This window comes from Trachurus trachurus (assembly GCF_905171665.1).
Source record: "Trachurus trachurus genome assembly, chromosome: 12".
NCBI classification, from domain to species: domain Eukaryota; kingdom Metazoa; phylum Chordata; class Actinopteri; order Carangiformes; family Carangidae; genus Trachurus; species Trachurus trachurus.
In genome coordinates this window covers 4,243,739-4,266,588 of record NC_139908.1, presented here as the reverse complement: position 1 = coordinate 4,266,588, position 22,850 = coordinate 4,243,739, and the positions used below count along the sequence as shown (strand labels likewise).

At 42.4% G+C, this 22,850-nt stretch overlaps 2 protein-coding genes across 3 annotated transcripts in view; both read left to right on the top strand.

The window, feature by feature from the left end:
- Positions 1–22,850, top strand: part of LOC310994735 (heparanase-like) — a 95,565-nt gene that overhangs the window by 2,560 nt on the left and 70,155 nt on the right. For both annotated transcript variants that reach the window (XM_083983537.1, XM_083983538.1), the window contains exons 3-8: positions 62–202; positions 290–463; positions 5,937–6,108; positions 9,387–9,434; positions 9,598–9,691; positions 12,673–12,779. In XM_083983537.1, coding sequence (XP_083839663.1) covers positions 62–202; positions 290–463; positions 5,937–6,108; positions 9,387–9,434; positions 9,598–9,691; positions 12,673–12,779 — 736 coding nt within the window. The remainder of the gene's footprint in view (positions 1–61; positions 203–289; positions 464–5,936; positions 6,109–9,386; positions 9,435–9,597; positions 9,692–12,672; positions 12,780–22,850) is intronic.
- Positions 13,234–21,921, top strand: LOC310994992 (helicase POLQ-like; the record flags this gene model as incomplete). Its single annotated transcript, XM_083983922.1, has 5 exons — positions 13,234–13,302; positions 16,992–17,165; positions 18,106–18,219; positions 20,011–20,145; positions 21,781–21,921. The coding sequence occupies 5 exons, from the start codon at positions 13,234–13,236 to the stop codon at positions 21,883–21,885; spliced, it is 597 nt and encodes a 198-aa protein (XP_083840048.1). The 3' UTR covers positions 21,886–21,921.

The window sequence follows — 22,850 nt, the reverse complement described above, 5'->3', positions numbered from 1 at the left end:
TTTTCCAGTGCTCTAGTTGTGACTAAAAGGCCCCGCCCCCTTTCCTTCCCTCTTCCCCCAGCCCCTTTGGCTCCGCCCACCTGCGACCAGCTGCTGCTTCCCCATTGGCTGGAGCGGCGTCTGACGGAGGCGTGGACTCAGCAGCAGGAGGCGCTGCTGAAGGAGGAGCTGCAGAGGAAATACAGGAGGGTCAAGTTCACAGGTACGAGTCCACACACACCTGTCACCTATCTCCTCCTCCTCCTCCTCTGTTGCCGTGGTAACAGCAGCCTCTCCGTTTCCCCCCCAGAGACCACGGTGGACCTGCTGCACGACTTCGCCAACTGCTCGGGGCTGCAGCTGATCTTCGGCCTCAACGCGCTGCTGCGGACGCCGGCCAACGTGTGGAACGGCTCCAACGCCCGGACGTTGCTGCAGTACGCCGAGTCCAGAGGATACAGGATGCACTGGGAGCTAGGCAACGGTACGGAGGCAAAACACACACACACACACACACACACACACACACACACACACACACACTGCTAGGACATCGCTGGTCAGAAGAGTCAAAGTTGATACAGAGTCTGAGAACAACTTCCTCATGTTTTATGAACAAATAGTCAGTTTATTGATACGTTTTTAATGAAACAGACATTTACATACAAATTTAATCACATACAATGTGACGCCACCGACAAAAACAAACTAAACAAAACAGAAAAGGGTTCAAAACAAAACAAGGATGTAAACGTACAAACATTAAATGGACAGTTAGGATACTACTACATCAAACTTACATTTCTTACATTTATTGTTTTGTTTTTCTACCTTGTCTCGATTTGTTGTGATTCTTTTTTTCTATAAAGAAATTTGTAGAGAAACAGAAGAGACATAATAGAGACAGAAGGGACAGAGTGGAGACATAGTAGAGACAATAGAGACACAGAAGAGACAGACTAGAGACAGTAGAGACAGAGTAAAGACAGAGTAGAGACTGTAATGACAGTAGAGACACAAAGACAGAGTAGAGACAGTAGAGACACAAAAGAGACACAGCAGAGACAGTTTAGACACAATAGACAGTGTAGAGACACAGAGGAGACAGAGTAAAGACAGAAGAGACAGAGTGGAGACATAGTAGAGACAATAGAGACATAGAAGAGACAGAGTAGAGACAGTAAAGACAGAGTAGAGAGAGTAATGACACAGTAGAGACAGAAGAGACATAATAGAGACAGTGTAAGAGCCATTTTGCCCTTTTATTTGGTGTTTATTTTTGGTGTTTTATTTTGGTAGATTTTTGGTTGTTACTTCCGCTCATCAGGGGTCACGAGGGGTTATTTGATTGAGACGAACAAGCCACAGGTGTGGTTGATGGAGCACACGTTTTCTTTACCGTGACATGGCGTGACAGTACTGTAGTTAAGTTATTTTGTGGAAATAAATCAGCTTTTGAGTTAACATTGAAACCTTGGTTTGGAATGGTTTTAATTGCACCCATATGCACGCGTCAACATCGTGTTATCAGCCACCGTGTAAGTGACTTTCTTTTTATGGTTGGAGGAAGAGAAAGGACACTACAGACAGTATAGATAGTTGAAAGAGACAGAAGAGCCAGTAGAGACAGTTTAGACACAATAGACAGTGTAGAGACACAAAAGAGTGAGTAGAGACACAGAGGAGACAGAGTAGAGACAGAAGAGACAGAGTGGTGACATAGTAGAGACAGTAGAAACATAGAAGAGACAGAGTAGAGACAGTAAAGACAGAAGAGACAGAGTACAGAGAGCAGTGTTGGGAACGTTACTTTTAAAAAGTAATTAGTTATAGTTACTAATTACTTCTCCCAAAAAGTAACTGAGTTAGTAACTCCACTACTTCACTATAATAGTAACTAGTTACCAGGGAAAGTAACTATTGCGTTACTTTTTCTTTCTTTTTTTTAAGTTTAAAGCAGAAGTGAGTGATATATTTGTGTTAATATAAGTCTTAAATAGTTATATCTTCCGACAGCAATCACTTACATAGAGTGTTTGGACTGAAACACGGGTCTCTCAGTCCCTCTGCTCTGCTCTGAGCCGAAGAGAAAACATTTATCGTATCCTACAGTTTTTATCCAATGAGGAGAGAGAACGGCATGCAGGGCTGTGTGTGCAGCCAAGGAACGCCGTGAATGTGGTGACGTAGGGACGAGGACTGTTATGGTGCGTTCAAGGCAACCCGTAACTTGTGTATTTCCGACCTGTGAAGTCGTACCAGTTCGATCTGGTACGAGTTCACCGGTCGGAAGTTACGAGTGGCCGTTATAGTGACTTTCACCGGTAAAACAGGTCGGAAAAACACGAGTGGGTTGCCTGGAACGCTACAAAGTCGTAAGTTGTGACTTGAAGCTGTAATTTATGATTTCAAAAGCCTGCCTGGAACGCAGCATTAGCGAAAACGACCGGATCACTCACTTCTGCTTTAAATATGTCGAAGAATTTGGATTTTTTTTCTCTCATTTTTAAATTGTATTTTATTGTTTTCATATATTTCACTGATCGCAATTATGGAATGCGAGTGTGTGTTTTATTGAAAGCGAGGCTGGTGTGTGCCTATGAAAATAGGTTACAGTGGGTTTTTTAAGTGCTGTGGCTGCCTACAAGCAAATCTCATATTGTCTCTGTACAAAGACAACAAAGACCTTTTTAAATGTGAAAACAGCAGAGACCTATTCAAGATTTACGTTTAAAAACAGGCGAAACATCGAAATTAATTTATTCATGGCCACATTAAGTGAAATTATTAACTTTACCGATTATCCATCTGATTATCTGTCCTGCTGCGAGCGCACAACTTCTCAGGGTATCCGCGGATCCTTAAAAAGTCTTAAATTCATGTATCTAAAATTAAGGCCTTTAAAAGTATAACATTTATTAGAAAATTCTAAGATGGTCCTAAATATATAATATATAATACACAGCATCATAAAATATGTATGCACTTAAACTTTTATATGAAATAACAGGGTATCCGCGGGGTCTTAAAAAGTCTAAAATGTGAAAATCTAAATGTTAGGTCTTAAAATGTCTTAAATTTGTTGAATTATTGTGTTCAAGTCTTAAATAATTTTAGACAGGTCTTAAATTTTCTTATGCCCACCATGGGCGAACATTTCACTCGCATTTGCCCCTAAAAAAAATACATGTGTGAACCGGGAGAATCACAAAAAAGAAAGAGCACAACCTGCGATTGGTCAAAAACTACAAATCCCACAATTCTCTGCCTCAACAATAACAGTAGTTAGTGTAAGTGAGGGAGAGTGGAGCTGTAGGTGGAAAGAGGAAACAACGCCACGTCTGGTCCTGTTCTATGTTGTTCGTTCACACCGTAACCGTTTATTCGTTACGTCCGCGGTGTAAAAGGCCGTGACGCAAAGACGCGATTAGGCGCGAGACGCGATTAGGCGCGAGACGCGGTAAACGCGACTTTTTTTTTTTTTGCGACGCTACACCCGATTATTTTATGGCGACGGGACCTTCGCGTCTTCGTCCTTTTCATCGTGTTTGGCGGGAAGACCCGCAAGGGGCTTCCCGCCAAACACGAGGAACGCTTTTTTTTCGCTCGAGCTTTGACGCGCGACCAAACGCGAGATACGCGAGATTTGCGATTTATCGCTCGTTTGGACTGGTCTCAAAAAAATTCACTTTTTTTTTTTTTTTTTTTTTTAATGTCAAAAAATTCACGAGCCCGCCCATTTTCACTACAACAACATTTTTTTTCTTTTTTTGGGGCATTTATGCCTTTATGGATAGTAGGCTACAGTAGACAGGAAACGGGAAGGCAGAGAGAGGGGGAATGACACGCAGTAAATGGCTCTAACCACTACGCCACGCGACGCACCACTACAACAACAACATTTCTGCTCTCACCAACCATGGTTGAGGTCACAACGCTGCTGTAGCTGCTCTGGAAGTCCGAGACGCCGCCGTCGCTTCTGCTCCGAGACACGAGTTCCAGCTGATGAGCTACAGAGACTTTGGAGTCAAAGAGGAGCAGAGCGTCGCTGTGTCGGACTGTTTGGATTTAATGAAGAAGCTGCACAGAGTCAGGTGAGCAGAAGCTGCACAGCGTCAGGTGAGCAGAAGCTGCACAGCGTCAGGTGAGCAGAAGCTGCACAGCGTCAGGTGAGCAGAAGCTGCACAGCGTCAGGTGAGCAGAAGCTGCACAGAGTCAGGTGAGCAGAAGCTGCACAGCGTCAGGTGAGCAGAAGCTGCACAGCGTCAGGTGAGCAGAAGCTGCACAGCGTCCTGCTGTGCTACCGGACCTTGATATGGAAAAATAAACAAACCGCCAGGCGCACGTCGCGGTGGAGAGAACAGCTGAGTTTTCCTCCTCCAGCTGATCTGTGATCTCTGGTGAAGACGGACAGAGACCTGCCACAGTGTCACGGTGCATTAATATAAACTCTGTCCTCAGACTGTCCTGACTGTCCCTGAACACCACACAGAGACAACATGGAGCTGTGTGACAGGTTGAGTTTTATTTATCATGATAATTAATACATACTTAGTAACAAGCCTGTAAGTTCAACACATCAGATTATGCTACTGTGATTTAACTAGCCTAGTTAAATAAAAAGATGTAGTTTAATACCATAATATCTAGGGGTGACCAAAGGCCAATGTGTTTACTTCATGTGTCAAATATTGTCTGCAGGCGGAGACGCTCAGAGAAAGTGTGTGTATGTTCTTGTCTTTTACCTCAAGGAGATTAAAGTAGTGTCTGTTTCCACTTTGAAAACGCCAACTTACCCTCCGAGTAGAGAGAGAAGGGACAGAGTAGAGACAATAGAGACACAGAAGAAACAGAGTAGAGACAATAGAGACACAGAAGAGACAGAGTAGAGACAGTAAAGACAGAGGAGAGAGAGTAATGACACAGTAGAGACAGAAGAGACATAATAGAGACAGTATAGATAGTTGAAAGAGACAGTAGAGAACAACTTCCTCATATTTTATGAAGCAAACAATCAGTTACAATTGATAAGTTGTTTTTTTATTTTATTGTATGAAACAGACATGTACATATAAATGTAATAACAATGTGACGCCACCAACCAGAACAAATAAACTAAACAAAACAGAAAAAGGTTTAAAACAAAATGAGGATGTAAACATACAAACATTAAATTGACAGTTACTACTTCATCAAACTTAAATTTTTCCCATTTATCGTTTTTCTAACTTGCCTCGATTTGTTGTGATTTTTTTTTCCACTTCGCACTTTATTAAAAAAATATATTAAAATCTAATTCAAGTTCCTGTTTGATTTGGCCTTGAATATAAATATTGACTTAACTGATAAGTTGGTTTACTCCGTCCCCTCTCGGGAAATTCACTTCCGCACGTTTGTCCACAGATACAGAACGCCCCAACACATAACAGCATCACATTTACATAAAGATACTTAAAGACACATAAAGATGATCAATAATCAATACCTGCAGCTCTGGTTTTATTGGTTAGTTGCAGAAGTCGACGTCTCTTCAGTTCATCAGATTGAAAATGAAACCACGCGATTGTTCTCAGAACAACAATAATGAATCTGTCAGATCACTAATTGAGTCATTGATTAACTGATAAATGTTAATCAGTGACTCACATGACAAACAAACAAGAACCAAACTGGGTCAAAGAGACAGAATCAGTTTAAATCTCCTGTTAATAATAATATAATAATAATAAACCCGTTTCTTCTTTCTTCTGCTTCCTCTTCTTCATAAACTCTTGTAACGTGACAGATTCTGTGTGTTGTTGTTTCACTTCCGTCCTGAGGCGTCCGTCGTCTCATAAAAATGCCACACAGGAAGTTGTTTGATGTTTCTGTTGCTAGGCGACGGGCGGCTGACTCGTGTGTGTGTGTGTGTGTGTGTGTGTGTGTGTGTGTGTGTGTGTGTGTGTGTGTGTGGTCAGAGCCCAACAGCTTTGAGAAGAAGGCCGGCGTGCGCGTGGACGGCGTCCAGCTCGGTCGGGACTTCGCTCGTCTCAGAGAGATGATGTCACAGTCGCAGCTGTACCGCGGCGCCGGGCTGTTTGGACCGGACGTGGGACAACCCAGAGACCACCGCGTGGACATCCTGGAGGGGTGAGAGGACAGGGGGGGTCAGAGGTCAGAGGTCAGAGGTCACACACACTGAAACCTGTGGAGCTGCTTGGATCATAAGAGTCAAGTAGAAACTGAAGTAGAATCACTCAGTACGTTTACATGACACTTGAAAAAACCGAATTATTGCCTTAATCCGACTATAACTGGACAACTGAAGTGCATGTAAACACCTTAGTCCGACTGAAATCGGAGTTGAGAACTCCGATTAAGACACCCAGATAATGCGATTGGAATTCGGTTTTCTCCGTCATGTATACACCTTAGTCGGAGTATAGCTGGACAATGCATGTGTGCTGCTCCACAACAGTAGAGACAGCTTACAGACAGCTTACTTTGCGGGACTGAATCCCACAAAGTAAAGAAAAAAACCCAACATCAGCGCCGATTCAATGCATTTCACACAGCGCCACCAGCAAGAGTGTTTTATTTTTTTAAAAAAAGGAGAGAGAGAGAGAGAGAGAGAGAGAGAGAATCCAGTCGGGAACTGCAGTTGAGAATTTATTATTAAGCTTACTAAGTTGTTTATATTCAGTTATCAACCCGCTGAAACAACGGGTGACGCCGCATGAGGGGGCGATGGACCCCGTCAGTTATTCGGTTTTCTCAGTTGCATGTATATTGAGACAAGGACAGAAGTCCGACTTGACGCCAAAATCGAATTTTGAGCATAGCTCGATTAAGCTCTGCATGTAAACGTACTGACTGAGACAAGTGACACATAACTTCATTAACTCCAAGTGTCCAACCTGAGAGAGAGGCACAGTAGAGACACAATAGAGACAGTTGAGACACAGTTGAGACACAGTAGAGACTAGACTTGTAGTCAAGACTGCCTAATCCGAGACCAAGACACTACCAAGACCAAGACTAGTTCAGCTCAAGACCAAGACCGAGGCCGAGACAAAAAAAAAACAACTAGTTTTGCTATTTTGCTTGAGTTGTAGATAGGGATGTCACGATTACTTGTTTTCTCAATTAATCGCGGTATTAAACGCCACAATTAATTAATCGTAACGATTGCTAAATACCGTTACTCTCTAGAAAAGATTATGTCAGAACCGTATCGGCAGATGTGGCGCCAAAATGAAGGTAAATGCTCAGATACTGGTCCATTTAACTAACGTAACATTGAATTGGTAGGAATTTAAATGTTAGCGTGTCATTTGTATTAAAAAACAAAACAAAATAAAACAAAAAACGACTAAAATAAACGTAAACATTTGGTACAGATGACAATTAATGACCTGAATATTGCAAACATTTAATAATTGGCCATATATTAATAGATACTTGAAATATTGTGTGTAAACAATGAGTAATGTCATTATATTTTGACTATTTGATTTTACACATTCATATTGTTGTGAAATTAATTAATGCAGAATAATCGTAATACCGTGATTATTTCTTTGACAATAATCGTACAAAGAAAATTTGTAATCGTGACATCCCTAGTTGTAGAACATAAGCACCATACTGGGTTCAGCTGCTTAGTGTATGAGATTGTATTATTTCAACTACAGGCAACCACGTGCATGTCTTGTGTGTGAACTCACTATAAATGTTTTCATCAACTGGCTGAGATCAAATATGTTGCAATTGCATGACCAGTATTTCTACACTAATAGAGGATTGACTCTTGAGTGCTGACATGGCTATTAACTAGTCCCAAAGTCATCTAACAAAATAACAAGCCTCCAACACCACCCTGCACCTCAAACAAAGTCTAATGAATGGGAAATATGTTACTGATTTAAATTGTACTTACTTTGTAGATGACTAACTCATTCACTGCCAGAGGTTTTTTTTCCCTCAGTGTACAGCCAGTGAGGATTTATACTAGGCTACCTCTATTTTATTGGTGGGGTGGCGCCGTGGCGGGTCTCTGACTGTGCTTGGTGGATGGAGGAGGAGTTGTGGTCACTGATCACGTGATGCGTGATCACATGGCGAGCACTAACACATCTGTGTCACAAAATGCGTGTGATTGACCACTTGAAGTTGGCGTATAAATAATGATACAAAAAAAACCCCAAGCATGCCTGCCTGAATATTAAATCCCTTCGAGATCGCTCCGCCAGTCCGAGACATTGCGAGACCGAGAGACCCGAGACCGAGACCAAAGACTGTCGAGGCCGTGACAAGACCAAGACCACAAAGAAGTGGTCTAGAGAGCTACAAGTCTAGTAGAGACACATTAGAGACAGTAGAGACATAATGGAGACACAGTAGAGACACAAGACACGCAGTAGAAACACAGTAAAGATGGCAAGGCAAGGCAAGGCAATTTTATTTGTATAGCCCGTTTTTACAAACAATTTGTCTCAAAGGGCTTTACATGGCATCGTAACAACATCCTCTGTCCTTAGACCCTCACATCGACTGAGGAAAAACTCCATGGAAACCCTTTTAACAGGGAAAAACAGGAGAAACCTCAGGGTGAGCAACAGAGGAGGGATCCCTCACCCAGGACGGACAGACGTGCAATAGATGTTGTTACAGACAAGAAAACAGTTTACAGTTTGTCACAGAATGTGCGGAATATGGAAATGTTAGCAGGGGTTGATGAAGGCAGTCTCTAGTGGGGGGGGGGGGCAGGGAGAGCCGGTCAGCTCGATGGGAGGACTGGGCGGTAGACTGGACCATGGGAAGGGAGGGGAGGCCGGTCTAACAGCAGGGGAAGGGGTGGGAGGGGGGCGATGTAGGCGGCGGCTGGTGCAGAGAGATGGAGCTCCGGTGGATCTGTGGAAACACAGAGAGAGTGCGAGACACCAAGGCCAAACTACAAAGTACAACAGAAAATGACAGTTCAAAAATATACTGAGGAGAGGAGAGGAGAGGAGAGGAGGGAAGGGGAGGGGAGGGGAGGGGAGGGGAAAGGAGAGGAGAGGAGAGGAGAGGAGAGGAGAGGAGAGGAGAGGAGAGGAGATAGGAGGAGAGGAGAGGAGAGGAGAGGAGAGGAGAGGAGAGGAGAGGAGAGGAGAGGAGAGGAGAGGAGAGGAGAGGGCTCTGTGTAACCAGATGTGTCCCCAGCAGTCTAAGCCTATAGCAGCGTAGCTATAAAGATGTAAGTATGTATGTGTAGACGCAGTAGAGACACAATAGAAACAATAGAGACAGTAAGCCGGTGCATATTCTCATTTGCCCAGGTCATAGTATTTCAAAGGAGGTTAAATCGAAAGACAAATAACTAAGTCCAGTTGCTTTCGATTTAACCTCCTTTGAAATAGAAACAGTAGATTCTCTGTCTCCTGCAGGTTCCTTCAGACCGGAGCTGAGGCCGTCGACGCCGTCACCTGGCACCAGTGAGTTCACCTGAGTGTGTGAGTGTGTGTGTGTGTGTGTGTGCGTGTGTGTGTGTGTGTGTGTGTGTGTGTGTGTGTGTGTGTGTGTGTGTGTGTGTTGACCTGAGGTCGTGACCCCTAAGCCCCGCCCCCTTTCCCCCTCTCCTCCGTCTCGTCTCCATAGTTACTATGTGAACGGCAGGGACACGTCTCTGGAGGACTTCCTGGACCCGGAGGTTCTGGACACGCTGATCCTGAAGACCAACGAAGTCCTGGAGGTAACCACACACACACACACACACACACACACACACACACAACTGCTTCTGTGTGTGTGTGTGTGTGTGTGTGTGTCAGTGGTGTAGTTTAATGTTTTGTAGTGGGTATAACTTATAACCTTTATAACTTTTTTATATCAAGGACCCCAAAATTTACACAAATTAGACCACGGACCCCCATTGAAGCAAACACCAGAAATACACAAACAATCAATGTACGTTTGAATTAGGCGTAGCTACATTTTTGAAAGATTATAGAGAAATTTCTGGAAAAAAAGTGGTACAATTTCTCCAAAAAAAGTTGAAACATTTGTAGAAAAAAGTGGTAAAAATTCTCACATTAAAATAAACAAAAAAGTTTCAATTTTTTTTTTTAGAAAAAAGTGGTAAAATTTAGCAATTTTTTCTTTTTAGAAGAATCTGGTAAAATTTCTCACATTTCTAAAAATTTTAGAAGAAACTAGTAACATTTCACAAAGAAATTCTAGGAAAAGTGGTAAAATTTCAAAATAAAAAAAATAAAAAATTAAAACAATAATTAGCCTAAAAAAGTTAAAAAAAAAAATTCTAGGAAAAAGTGGTAAAATTTCAAGATAAAGTTGGGGAACCCCTTGAACCCTGTCGACCCTCCCACTTTGAGAACCATTGACACTAAGGGTGTATTCACACCAGGTCCAAGTCTGATAGTTCACTTGCTTTGGTACGGACTACATTTTTTTTTACTTGGTGCGGTTTGGATTCACATTGCATTTTTTCACAAGCGGATCAACTTTGTAAACAACAGCACGTGTGTCCCACAGTCGCTCAATCATTGGATAAAAATGATCAGCGGGATCTTCCATGAAAAGAGGTCATGAATGCGTTTTGCTGCCCTTTCAATTTGGTAGTATTTCCAGTTGCACCGGTCCTGTGCTTATTCATCACTTGGAGGCTTTGTGGCCGCTATGCAGCCGTCTCCGTGAAGGATGGTCAGACAACAAACACACAGACGTCTGCATGTGCGTCTGAAGGATGGTGCGCTAAAAAAAAAAGAAAAGAAAAAAAGGACGGCACAGCAAAAAACAAAACAAAAAAACATAATCAATCTCTCAGGATGCTGCGTTGCCGATCGGCATAAGCCTAGTCACATTTATTTCTGTTAACGGTTATTAATCGGATTACGACTTTCTGTTATCAGTTTAAAAAAATCTGAAGAATGTGCATCCTTAACGGCGACGGGTGCGTCCTCTCCAGCATCTGATAAATGTTTTCCACTGACCAAATATCAAGGAGGCAGCGTGTCTATCTGTGCTCCATGTTGACCCACGACTCATTGTTGATCATTTCCACATTTTCTGACAACAACGGAAGCCTGTTGAATCCAAAAAGGCGCTTGGATTTTGCATTTGGTTCGGGGAAGGTTCGGTTTGCGTTCACACCGGACGCGAACCGCACCAGGGTTCGTTTGGGACTCTGGTGCGATTCGACCAAACAAGTGGACCGAGTCCCAGCTGCAGAGGTGGTCTCGGCCCACTTGTTTGATCCGCACCAGAGTCCGCTGGTTTGTATTCACACCTCCCCAAAAGGTCTGCACCAGAGGAAAAGTCTGTTTCAAGCGGACCAAACGAGCCTGGTGTGAATACGCCCTTATGCCCTATTCGCACGGGATTAGTATTACCTGGGGACGTCTGGTAATTTGTAAATTACCCCCCCACGTCTGTGTTTCTTGCGGTGCATTCGCACGGGATAAGTGATGTCTGTATTTTTACTCGAATTTACTGACATTAAGGCTCCGATATGACGTCAAAGCTGTGCACGTCGTAACATCTGCTGCTGCATGGACCGCGGAACGCATCTTACGGAAATAAAAGTAGCGAAGCTCCGGACAGAGTTGCGGTGATTGTATCCACTTTATGAAACATTATGAAAACACATGAGTCTATCACGACAACAGATTTTCCGGGATCGATCAAATCCATTGGATATAACGGTTATTATCCATACCAGAGGTAGGCTGCCGGTTCTCATAGCCCGGACTTCTGCCAATAGTTTTTTTTTTTTTTTTTTTGGAGGGTGTGTGTGTGCGCCGAGCGGACCCGTCTAGAGAGACACGCGTGTATATGGGACAGGCTTTTATTTAATTTAGAACAAACCTTTATATGCTCAGCAAAGATGGAAAATATAGGCTATAGTCTAATATAATAAAATGGTTCTATTGTTTGGCCACTGTTTAAAAGAGTCAGAATATAAGGAAAGAATCGTATCCAGAGCAGCATCATTTACAAGTTTAATCAGCACCAATTAAACTTCTATAGGCTTCTTTTTTTCTTCTTCATCACAGGAGAAATAAGGCGTGCGCTGCGCTCACCTCGCTACTCTCTGCGGTGCTCTGGTTGTGACTTGTCTGCTGCCTTGAATCCGCCTTTTATACGTGCGCGTTCACAGATTCACAGGCATGACGTATTGATAAACAATGCACTTGATAGACTCACGAATTCAAATCGAAATGCAGCACTCGGTGACAGTTTTTATTTTATCGGCAGCAGTGAAGGTGTGTGTGGTGGTGACTTGGCTCTTAAAAACACAGATACAACAAAAAATGCCCCTCAATTACTGAGATGCAGATTCGCACGGGACTAGTTTTACCACGGGACGTCGGTCTTTGGTGAAATATAGTAGGTAATTTGCGGGGGAATTTTTACTTACTGTTTTACTGACATGGCGCATTCGCACGGGATTAAGATCACAGACGTCCTCCGCAATTATTACAAATTACCAGAGGTCCCCAGGTAAAACTAATCCCGTGCGAATAGGGCTTTAGTTGTACTGGGTTTACTGAAATATTTATGCATTTAAAGTGGGTATACTGAGTATAGCTGAGTATCACATAGACTACACCACTGTGTCCAAATGTTGAGGTGTGTGTGTGTCCAGATGTTGAGGTGTGTGTGTGTCCAGATGTTGAGGAGTGTATCTCTCTGTGTGTGTCTGTCCCGGTCCAGAAGGTGGACCAGGTCTCTCCGGGGAAGGCGGTCTGGCTCGGTGAGACCAGCTCCGCGTACGGAGGAGGAGCTCCAGGTCTGTCGGACACGTTCGCCGCCGGGTTCATGTGAGTTCACGAGAGTCCAGAACCACAATAAAACGAGTCACTTTATCGTGTCAAAATCAAAACACTTGTTTTAATTTTAGGTTTAGTCTGGTCTTTGTGTCAAACTGTCATTTTAGTTTTTATTAGTTTTAGTCACATTCTTGTTCTTTTTTTCTGGTCAAGTTTCAGTCGACTAAAACTCTTTTGTTGCATTTTAGTTTATTTTAGTCAGAATAACCCACGACTGTTCTCGTCTAGTTTTAGTCAATGATTTTAATTATTAAATTAATTAATAGTCTCAGTGGTTTGACGATCCTCGGCCCCTATTTCTTTGTGTCACTAATGTGTTCTTTTAAACCGTTGCATGAAGACATTGGAGGGACAGATTCATCTCTGACTCTGTGTGTGATGCTGTGTCTCCGTGTCTCTTTGTCTCTGTCTCCAGTTCACTCTGCTGTCGGTGGCTGAACAGAAGATGTCTGCAGCCGTCGGCGTGGCTGAAAGCTTCGTGGCCAGAAAAGCTGCAGGACAGGCGGTGAAAAATGTGAGAGGACACAATGACGATGATGATGATAATGATGATGACTTTAGGACCTAAAGTTTAGGTTAAACATTTGGCGGGGGGGTTGAGGTCTCTGTGCCCATATAAGGATTTTTTTAAACCAAAAAAGTCAGTGTGTATGTGTCCTGTAAAATTAGTAGTCTAATTCTCCTCTTTATTTAGTCATACCCGTATTCGTTACAGTGGTAAAAGGTGTTTTAATAATTTACATCATTATTATAACAACATTATTCTTACGGCTTTTATTTTGATGTTAATCAGTTGTAGTGATTAACATGTTTATTCTGACAGGATTAATGCTAATTATTAATTCATCATCCAACAACTTGTCACTGTGTAGATATTTCTTACCAAGAACCAAATTTGATTTAGAGAGAAAATCCTAGCAACACATTTACTCTGACGTCCTCCATAACTTCACCTCCAGCTACTAACAAACCAGGAAACTCAATAATGTGACTGTTTCCTCCTTTGGACGGTTGGTTTTCTCCTTTTTATACGATGAACCAAATATTTAAATTGTTTAAAAAACTGTTCAAACAAGGAAGAGCTTCCTGCACTCGTTTCTAAATTAGAGGAGAGAGATGTAGGAGATGTAAAAACAGAGAGAAACTGTCTTTAAACCAACACTAGATAAGGTGCTGAAACAAAGTTAAACATTTCTTATTGTCAACATCGTCATATGATATTGTGTTGAGCCACAGTTAGATATTACCTCATCGCTCAAACAGCCGCTGGAAACAGAAACGTAGTTTGGACCCGTCTTCTGTTAATTTCTAATCCAGCTGCACGCGACCGGGAGAGATCAGGTTGTTTACGTCGCTACGCGCTGGTGCTCATGGGAAATGGAGTTTTCCTTCAGGCAAAACACGACCGCTTTGGTCCACTAGCACCGCACCGCCCAAACTCAACCACAAATAAAAGTTCTTTAGTGTTGCTTTAAATCAATAAAATGCCTTTATTTATCTGGCATCGTCACAATGACGTTAAAAATAACTCATCAAGACTTCAACAGGGAGTCAAAAAGAAAAAAGACTCTTTACGTTAGAGTTATTTTTAATAATTGTGACAATGCCAGATAAATAAAGTTATTTTATTGATTTAAAGCAGAAGTGAGTGATCCGGTCGTTTTCGCTAATGCTGCGTTCCAGGCAGGCTTTTGAAATCGTAAATTACAGCTTCAAGTCACAACTTACGACTTTGTAGCGTTCCAGGCAACCCACTCGTGTTTTTCCGACCTGTTTTACCGGTGAAAGTCACTATAACGGCCACTCGTAACTTCCGACCGGTGAAGTCGTACCAGATCGAACTGGTACCACTTCACGGTCGGAAAAATACGAGTTTCCTTGAACGCACCATAACAGTCCTCGTCGCTACGTCACCACATTCACGGCGTCCCTTGGCTGCACACACAGCCCTGCATGCCGTTCTCTCTCCTCATTGGATAAAAACTGTAGGATACGATAAATGTTTTCTCTTCGGCTCAGAGCAGAGCAGAGGGACTGACAGACCCGTGTTTCAGTCCAAACACTCTATGTAAGTGATTGCTGTCGGAAGATATAACTATTTAAGACTTATATTAACACAAATATATCACTCACTTCTGCTTTAAAGAGAAGAAAGTGCCTTGGAGTTTTTCTCTGTTTTCAACTAACAGATATCACTGTGACACTTTTTATGTTTAAATGATGCAATATCTAATTAAATGTGCGCTAATTTGCATATATTTCCAGAACAGAAATCTGAACAATGGATGAAGCTGCTTTCAAAATTCTTGTTTTATTTTGTCGACATATTAGAGTCAGAAGTTTTTACAGAGGAGGATTGTGGATATCTCTTTTTATCACTTTGTAAATGTTGTATAAATCAGGCTGTGAATGATACATCAACTAACCCCTCTGTAAAAACCTTCAGAATATAGAAAGGGATCAAACTTTGGTCGTTTGGTGTTATTGTCAGTTGTACTTTTATGATTTGTTGCTGATACAGAGAAAATGACAATTTTAGAGAACTTTACAATGACACCTGACAGGACATGAGTCAAGCGCTGGCCAACGCAACTTATTTGTGCCCAAAGCGTTGACTTTATTTAGTTTCCACAACAGGATGTACATACATGACAACACTGTGACTTCTCCACTGACTCCAGAGTCATGTGACTCCACCCACGGCTCATTCTAGGAGTCTTTATATTTAGATGGTGTAGTAGCCGTTTGTCAAAACAAATAAAAGTTTCAAATCAAACTTTAAATCATAAAAATCAAAGGGCCACTGCCACTGCTGCACTATGGGTTGTGGTGTAGACGGAGAGGAAGAAAAACATAATGTCCAATCAAATGTCCAGTTTCAACAAAAAAAATGTGGTTTATTTAACCAGAAAAGCAGCGAACAAAGAACAAAGAAAAACCCTGTGGTAAAACCCATTAGCCCACCCAGGTGCATGCTGGTCCCTTACCGACAGCCTACCTATATAATCTCAGGTGAATTAACCAAAACACAAATAATAAATAAGAGAACACCTAAACTAAACAAATACGGTAATAAGAAATCTAATTATAATGGGTAACACTTTACAATAAGGGCCCCTTAATTAACATTAGTTAGTACATTACATTATAAAGCATTAATTAACTGTTTACAGATATATTAACAATCATTATTATATTACTTAGGATTAGGAAACACATTAATTAATGTAGCCTATTAGTAAGCAGTTAATTAATGTTTACTACTCAAAGTTAGTTAATAAATTATTAAGTGATAATAAAAGTTGAATAATACAATTATTATTACTACACATTACTTTATATATTAATGCTTAATAATGTACTATTTAGTTAGTTAGTTAGTTAGTTAGTTACAGTTTATTTTGGACATGTTAAAAGAAATAAAACATAATACAGTAACGTTAATTAAAGCAGAAGTGAGTGATCCGGTCGTTTTGGCTAATGCTGCGTTCCAGGCAGGCTTTTGAAATCGTAAATTACAGCTTCAAGTCACAACTTACGACTTTGTAGCGTTCCAGGCAACCCACTCGTGTTTTTCCGACCTGTTTTACCGGTGAAAGTCACTATAACGGCCACTCGTAACTTCAGACCCGTGAAGTCGCACCAGATCGAACTGGTACGACTTCACAGGACGGAAAAACACGAGTCTACGAGTTTCCTTGAACGCACCATAACAGTCCTCGTCGCTACGTCACCACATTCACGGCGTCCCTTGGCTGCACACACAGCCCTGCATGCCGTTCTCTCTCCTCATTGGATAAAAACTGTAGGATACGATAAATGTTTTCTCCTGGGCTCAGAGCAGAGCAGAGTGACTGACAGACCCGTGTTTCAGTCCAAACACTCTATGTAAGTGATTGCTGTCGGAAGATATAACTATTTAAGACTTATATTAACACAAATATATCACTTACTTCTGCTTTAAGGGACCCTTATTGTAAAGTGTTAATGAAATCAAATAAATTGATTCAGATATACTCACTACATGAAATACTAAACTAAACAGCACTAAATACTAACATTAAATAAATAAATAGCTCCAACAGATCGTTTATTGGCCTTGTGGCTCCTTTCATTCTGTTCCAGTTGTGTCCAGTTTTATTGGCTGGATTAGATGTGTTTGGTTGGTATTAACCCTCTCTCTCTGTGTCTCTGTGCGGTCAGAGCGCGGACGCGGCGGTGGTGGGCAGGATGTACCTGGCGCTGGTCCTGTTCTCTCTGCTGAAGGAAACCGACCTGTGGTTGGTGTCGAGTCGCTTCCAGCTGAGCCGAGGCTTCGTCCAGACGCTGCTCAGCTCCTCCTCCGCATTCTGCTCCTGCGTGCTGCACTTCACCCAGGTAACAGGCCACGCCCACTCCCCCACACAGGCCACGCCCCCTCACACACAGGCCACGCCCACTTCCCCACACAGGCCACGCCCCCTCACACACAGGCCACGCCCCCTGCCACACAGGCCACGCCCACTCACAGACATTAGGCCCCGCCCACTCCCACACACAGGCCCCGCTGAAGGAAGGAAGGAAGGAAGGAGGGACAGAAAGAAGGGAGGGAGGAAGAAAGGGAGGAAAGGAGAGAGAGAGAGGAGGGAGAGAGGAAGGAAGGGAGGAGAGGGGAAGGAGGGAGGGAGGGAGGAAAGAAGAAGGGGTGGAGGAATAGAAGGAAGGGAGAGAGAGAGGAAGGAAGGGAGGAAAGGAGAGGGAGAGAGGAAGGAAGGGCAGAAGGAAGGGAGGAAAGGAGCGAGAGAGAGGGGAAGGAGGAAGGAAGGAAGGGTGGAGGAACAGGAGGAAGGGAGAGAGAGAGAGGAGGGAGAGAGGAAGGAAGGGAGGAGAGGGGAGAGAGGAAGGAAGGGAGGAAAGGAGAGAGAGAGAGGAAGGAAGGAAGGGAGGAAAAGAGAGAGAGAGGGGAAGGAGGGAGGGAGGGAGGGAGGGAGGGAGGAAGGATGGAGGGACAGAAGGAAGGGAGGAAAGGAGGGGGGGGGGGGGATGGAGGGACCGAAGGAAGGGAGAGAGAGGAGGGAAGAAGGAAGAAGGGCTGGAGGAACAGAAGGAAGAGAGGAAGGAAGGACAGAAGGAAGGGAGGAAAGGAGAAAGAGGGGAAGGAGGAAAGAAGGAAGGAAGGGAGGAAAGAAGGAGCAGTAAAACAGACGGAAGGAGGGAAAACAAGAGGGTTAAAGTTAGAAAAACAGACAGGCCCCGCCCACTTTGCGTCTGTCACTGACAGGTGTGTGTGTGTGTGTGTGTGTGTGTGTGTGTGTGTGTGTGTGTGTGTGTGTACCAGGAGCTGGAGGAGCTGTGGCCGTTCCGAGCGCTGCTGACCGAGCTGACCCGCCGGCTGAGCTACTGTGTGAAGGCCGAGCTCGTCCCCCTGATGGAGGTCACCGGGGTCATGGAGGTCAGTCACACGCCCCGGGGTCAAAGGTCAGAGGTCACGGAGAGACGCAGGTTTGAGTCCAGTGTTGGAGCGAAGAGAGAATCTACTAGTGATTGATAATCGATCGATCATTTGCTGCTCTTTTTACATCAGAGTGAATGAGAAACTAGAACAAACATTTCACTTTTATTTCTGACTCAAATCAATCGATCAATACTGATCAGTTTCAGCTCTGATTTGATGTCGATCAATCAGACATGAGAACGATGGAAACAAACCTGGTTCTAATTAAACAGAAAATTTCACGATCAATGAATCTGATTGAAATTTGACAGATTAGATATTAGTTGTTCATCTGCAACTGTTCCAATAATAAATCAATCAATCATTCAATCAATGTTATTTATCATTTATTTATTTTTTAACAAATAAGAAAAAACTTCTTGAACTGGAATTCTTCTGAAATTCTTCTCCAGTTGGTTCTTTGATTTTTATTGAGCTGATAGACGTTCGGAGACATCAACTGATCAATGAATCAATCAATAACCAGTATTTGGATCTAGCGATTGATAATCGATCGATCATTTGAAGTCATCTGCTGCTGCTCATTTTACATCAGAGTGAATGAGAAACTACTGACTCAATAATCAATAAGTTTCAGCTCTGAGAGAGAGATGGAAACAAACCTGCTTCTAATTAAACAAAAAACAGTCTCATGATCAATGAATCTGATTGAAATCTGACAGATTAGATATTAGTTGTTCATCTGCAGCTGTTCCAATAATCAATCAATCAATTTTTAAACTGGAATTTGTGAATTCCTCTCCAGTTTTTATTTTTTATTTTTATAGAGCTGAAAGACGTTCTGAGACATCAATTGATCAATCAATCAATCACCAATATTTTGATGATTTAATTGATTATCTTTATTATTATTTTTTTTATTTTAAGGAAAAATAAATGATAAATGACGTCCAGAGCCCTATGTTCTACAGTCCGGCGGGGATATGGGGGGAAGAGAAGGAGGAAGAGAGGGCTGTGTGGTACAAGGGAAGGCTGTACCAGGGGATCCTGAAGGAAGAGAGATTATTTTAAATCAAACAAGATAGAACAGAACAGAACAATGCACAACAATACACACTAAAAGAACGCTAATCCAGTGATGATAAAATACTAAACAGTAAAACATTTACACACTCCATGATTTGCCATTAAAAAGCAGTTAAGTCTGGTTTTACAATCAGAAATGGTGATAAATGCCTGTAGTTTTAGTGTTTTTTGGAGATTGTTCCAGCCAGAGGGAGCAGAGTACATGAATGCCCTTTCCCAAACTCAGTATGAGTTCTAGGGACAGAGGCAGATAGAAAGTCCAGAGAGCTCAATCTGTATGTATGATGGGTTTGATGTGAGAGTGAGGTAGGTGCAGAGGTATGAGGGAAGTAGTCCAATAATTGCTTTGTAGATGAAGATGTACCAGTGTAGAAGCCTACGTGCAGACAAAGACAGCCAGCCTACTTTAGTATACAGAGTACAATGATGGGTGAGTGACTTACAGCCGGTAATGTATCTTAAAGCACAATGATTAATGGCATCCAGCATATGCAAAGAGGTAGAGCAGGCATTCATGTACAGTACATCACCATAATCCAACAAAGGGATAAAAGTAGCAGCAACAAGCCTTTTTTTTTAGAGACAAAAGAAAAACAAGATTTATTTCTGAAATAAAAGCCCAATCTCACTTTTAGCTTCTTTACCATTGTATCTGTGTGTGTGTATGTGTGTGTGTGTGTGTGTGTGTGTGTGTGTGTACAGTGTCGGGCGAAGCAGCTGTACGACGCCGGCTACAAGACTCTGACTCACCTGGCCAACGCCGACCCGGCCCTCCTGTCCCGCTCCATAGAAAACCTCTACAAGAAACAGGCCAATCAGATCGTTGCGTCGGCGAAGGTGAGGCTCCTCCCCCTCCTCCTTCATCATCATCATCATGGCGGCGGCTGTGATGTCAATAAAGGATAATAAACGTTTTTTTTTACAATCTGGACCTTATTTCCAGCATAAAATCCGATAATTTCCTCCCCCAGATAACTTTGGTGTCATTACAAGTGGTTGTGATGAAATGAGCTGCAGCCGAGAGCCGCGTATATCCGTATAATGGAGTCTACAGCAGGGCTCCAGACTCCATTTTTTGACTAGGAGCACAGTGGCCCCTAACTTAAAATTTTAGGAGCGCAAGCAGAAAATTTAGGGGCGCACACCGAAATCGACTTGCAAAGTAAATTTGCACATTTCCTCTAATTTTCACTGTATTACTGATAAATACTGCATAAATGCAGAAACTATAATGTTTTAAATTCACATTTTATTGTGCAACAGTTTAAATATTGAAAATATAAAGTTAATGTTTAGGCTACACTGACCAATAACAGAACAAGTAGACACACCACTTGTAAACTCATCCTAGAACAGACCCCCCCCCCTCCTTGGGGGATAAGGTGCCCTTGTTGGCCTCCTTGTCTGCTGACCCTGACTGAGCCACATGTGCACGGACTCCTCCTTGGCATCAAACTCGTCGACACCCCCCCCCCCCCCCCCCCCCCCCCAACCTCCTCCGCACGGCCCAAAAAAAAAAGGATCTATCGATCAACAATCAATCATTTCCGAGCCTAGTCGCGCGTTCTGCAGCGCGAGTCAACCTGCTTCGTTGCCTTGTGACGATTTGAGTACCGCTGCCGAGAGCGCGAGCATATTATGGGATGTTTAAGGTTTGTAGCGAGCCGTCGGAAAAAAAAATGCAGGTGACACAGCACACACGCAGGTCACCGGTCTGTGTGTCCCCTGCTGTTTCACACGGAGCTCTGCTGTGGAAAGACTCCTCCGCTCCGAGATGTAGAGAAGAGAAACACACGTTTCTTTTCACACATTAGCCAATCACAGTGGTCATTAAAAAAAAAAAAAAAATCGGCAAATTTACTGGTCGCACATGCGCGAGTAGATGAAAAATTTACTCGCATTGTATCAAATTTTAGTCGCAAAATGCGACCATTTAGTCGCAGTCTGGAGCCCTGATCTACAGGGCAGCAGAATGCAGCCTCTAAATAACACATTATCTGCAGAGAAACTCCTTCATTTCACCAATATTTAGTTCTGATAGGCTAGTGCTATTCCCCTCTGAGTCCGGGGTTAGTTGTTATCAACATCCGGGGTCTGTAGGTTGACCTACTGACCTCTGACCTGGATGATGTCATCTCTGAGTGATAATCAATCTAATAATCATTCTGCTTCGGCATTCGGGTCCATTTTTATCTCAACTAGCCGGAGCTTTAGTGAGTCCAGGTTGAGGAGAGGAAGCCTGTGGAAGCTGAACTTCATCCAGCTGCTCATTTTGTTCTGACAAGTCGGAAACACACAGAAACGAACTGTAGCATTAGCAGTAGCAACAAGCTGCGCCGCACAGCGCTCAGAGATTACATTTGGGGGAGGAAATGATCAGATTTTATGCTAGAAATAAGGTCCAGATTGTAATAAAAAAAAAGGGTAATTATCCTTTAACTGGTGAACAGATGACGTGTGTTTGTGCTGCAGATGCTGCTCAGTGAGAAGGCGTCGGCGCTGCAGGAGGAAGTGGACGAGCTGCTGGCTCCGCCCACCGACCTGCCCACCGCAGAGGGGGCGGGGCCACACGGCTGACATCATCATCATCTTCATCGTCGTCAGTCAGCTGGTTTCTGGTTTTATGGTTTCATTTCCTGCTATAATGGAGACTCCCGTGACCAGACTCTTGAAGATCATGGAGAACGAGGTCAAAGGTCACAGAGGTCAATTATTTATTCTGTTCATCAACCACCTGTAAATAAATAAAAACATCTGGATGAGTCGCTGTCGTTCAGTTCACACATCTGGAGCTCTGTCCGCTGCGGTTTTTAAAATAAAGACACAAAAACCAACAACTACAGTTCTTCATCTATAGGTGAGTTCAGGTCGGATGGAGAAACAAAGAATTTAAACATTTCTACAAGAAATTTGGTCAAATAAAAGAAAATAATATTGAAAATCAAACACATCAGGAATCTTTATGTGGAATTTTTACTTTTTTCTCAGTTAACTAACTTATATTAGTAAAATATTGATGATTGATTTTCTATTTAAAAAGACAAATGAAATCCTAAAATGCAAACTGATCAATGAAATTCAACATGTGTTCAGACTCGGATGTATTTAAAATATTAATATAATTTGAATTATGTTTAGTTTTATAACGATACAAACAAAAGGGCAGATGGATCGATCATCAAAACATCATGATAAACTAATATAAACAAAATATCATCAGAAGAAAGTGATTATTAAAGTGGCTGATGTGATGAATTAAACCTGAACATTCACTTTATATAAACACATTAAACCTCTCATTAGTGTCACAGTTTTACAGTTTAATCTTCCCAACATTTTGTCCAGTACTTGAACTTCTCACATGAACAGGTGATCAGAGCAGTTTTATAAAATGATGTAATAAAGATCTGATGAAAAATGTATTTTCTCATGTTTTATAGAGATAGAATCCATCTGCTTCAAGATCAATAAATATATTGTTAATATATTTCAAGTTTTCTCCACCTGGTTCCTTAACTCAGCTGCTTATTATTAAAGTTTCA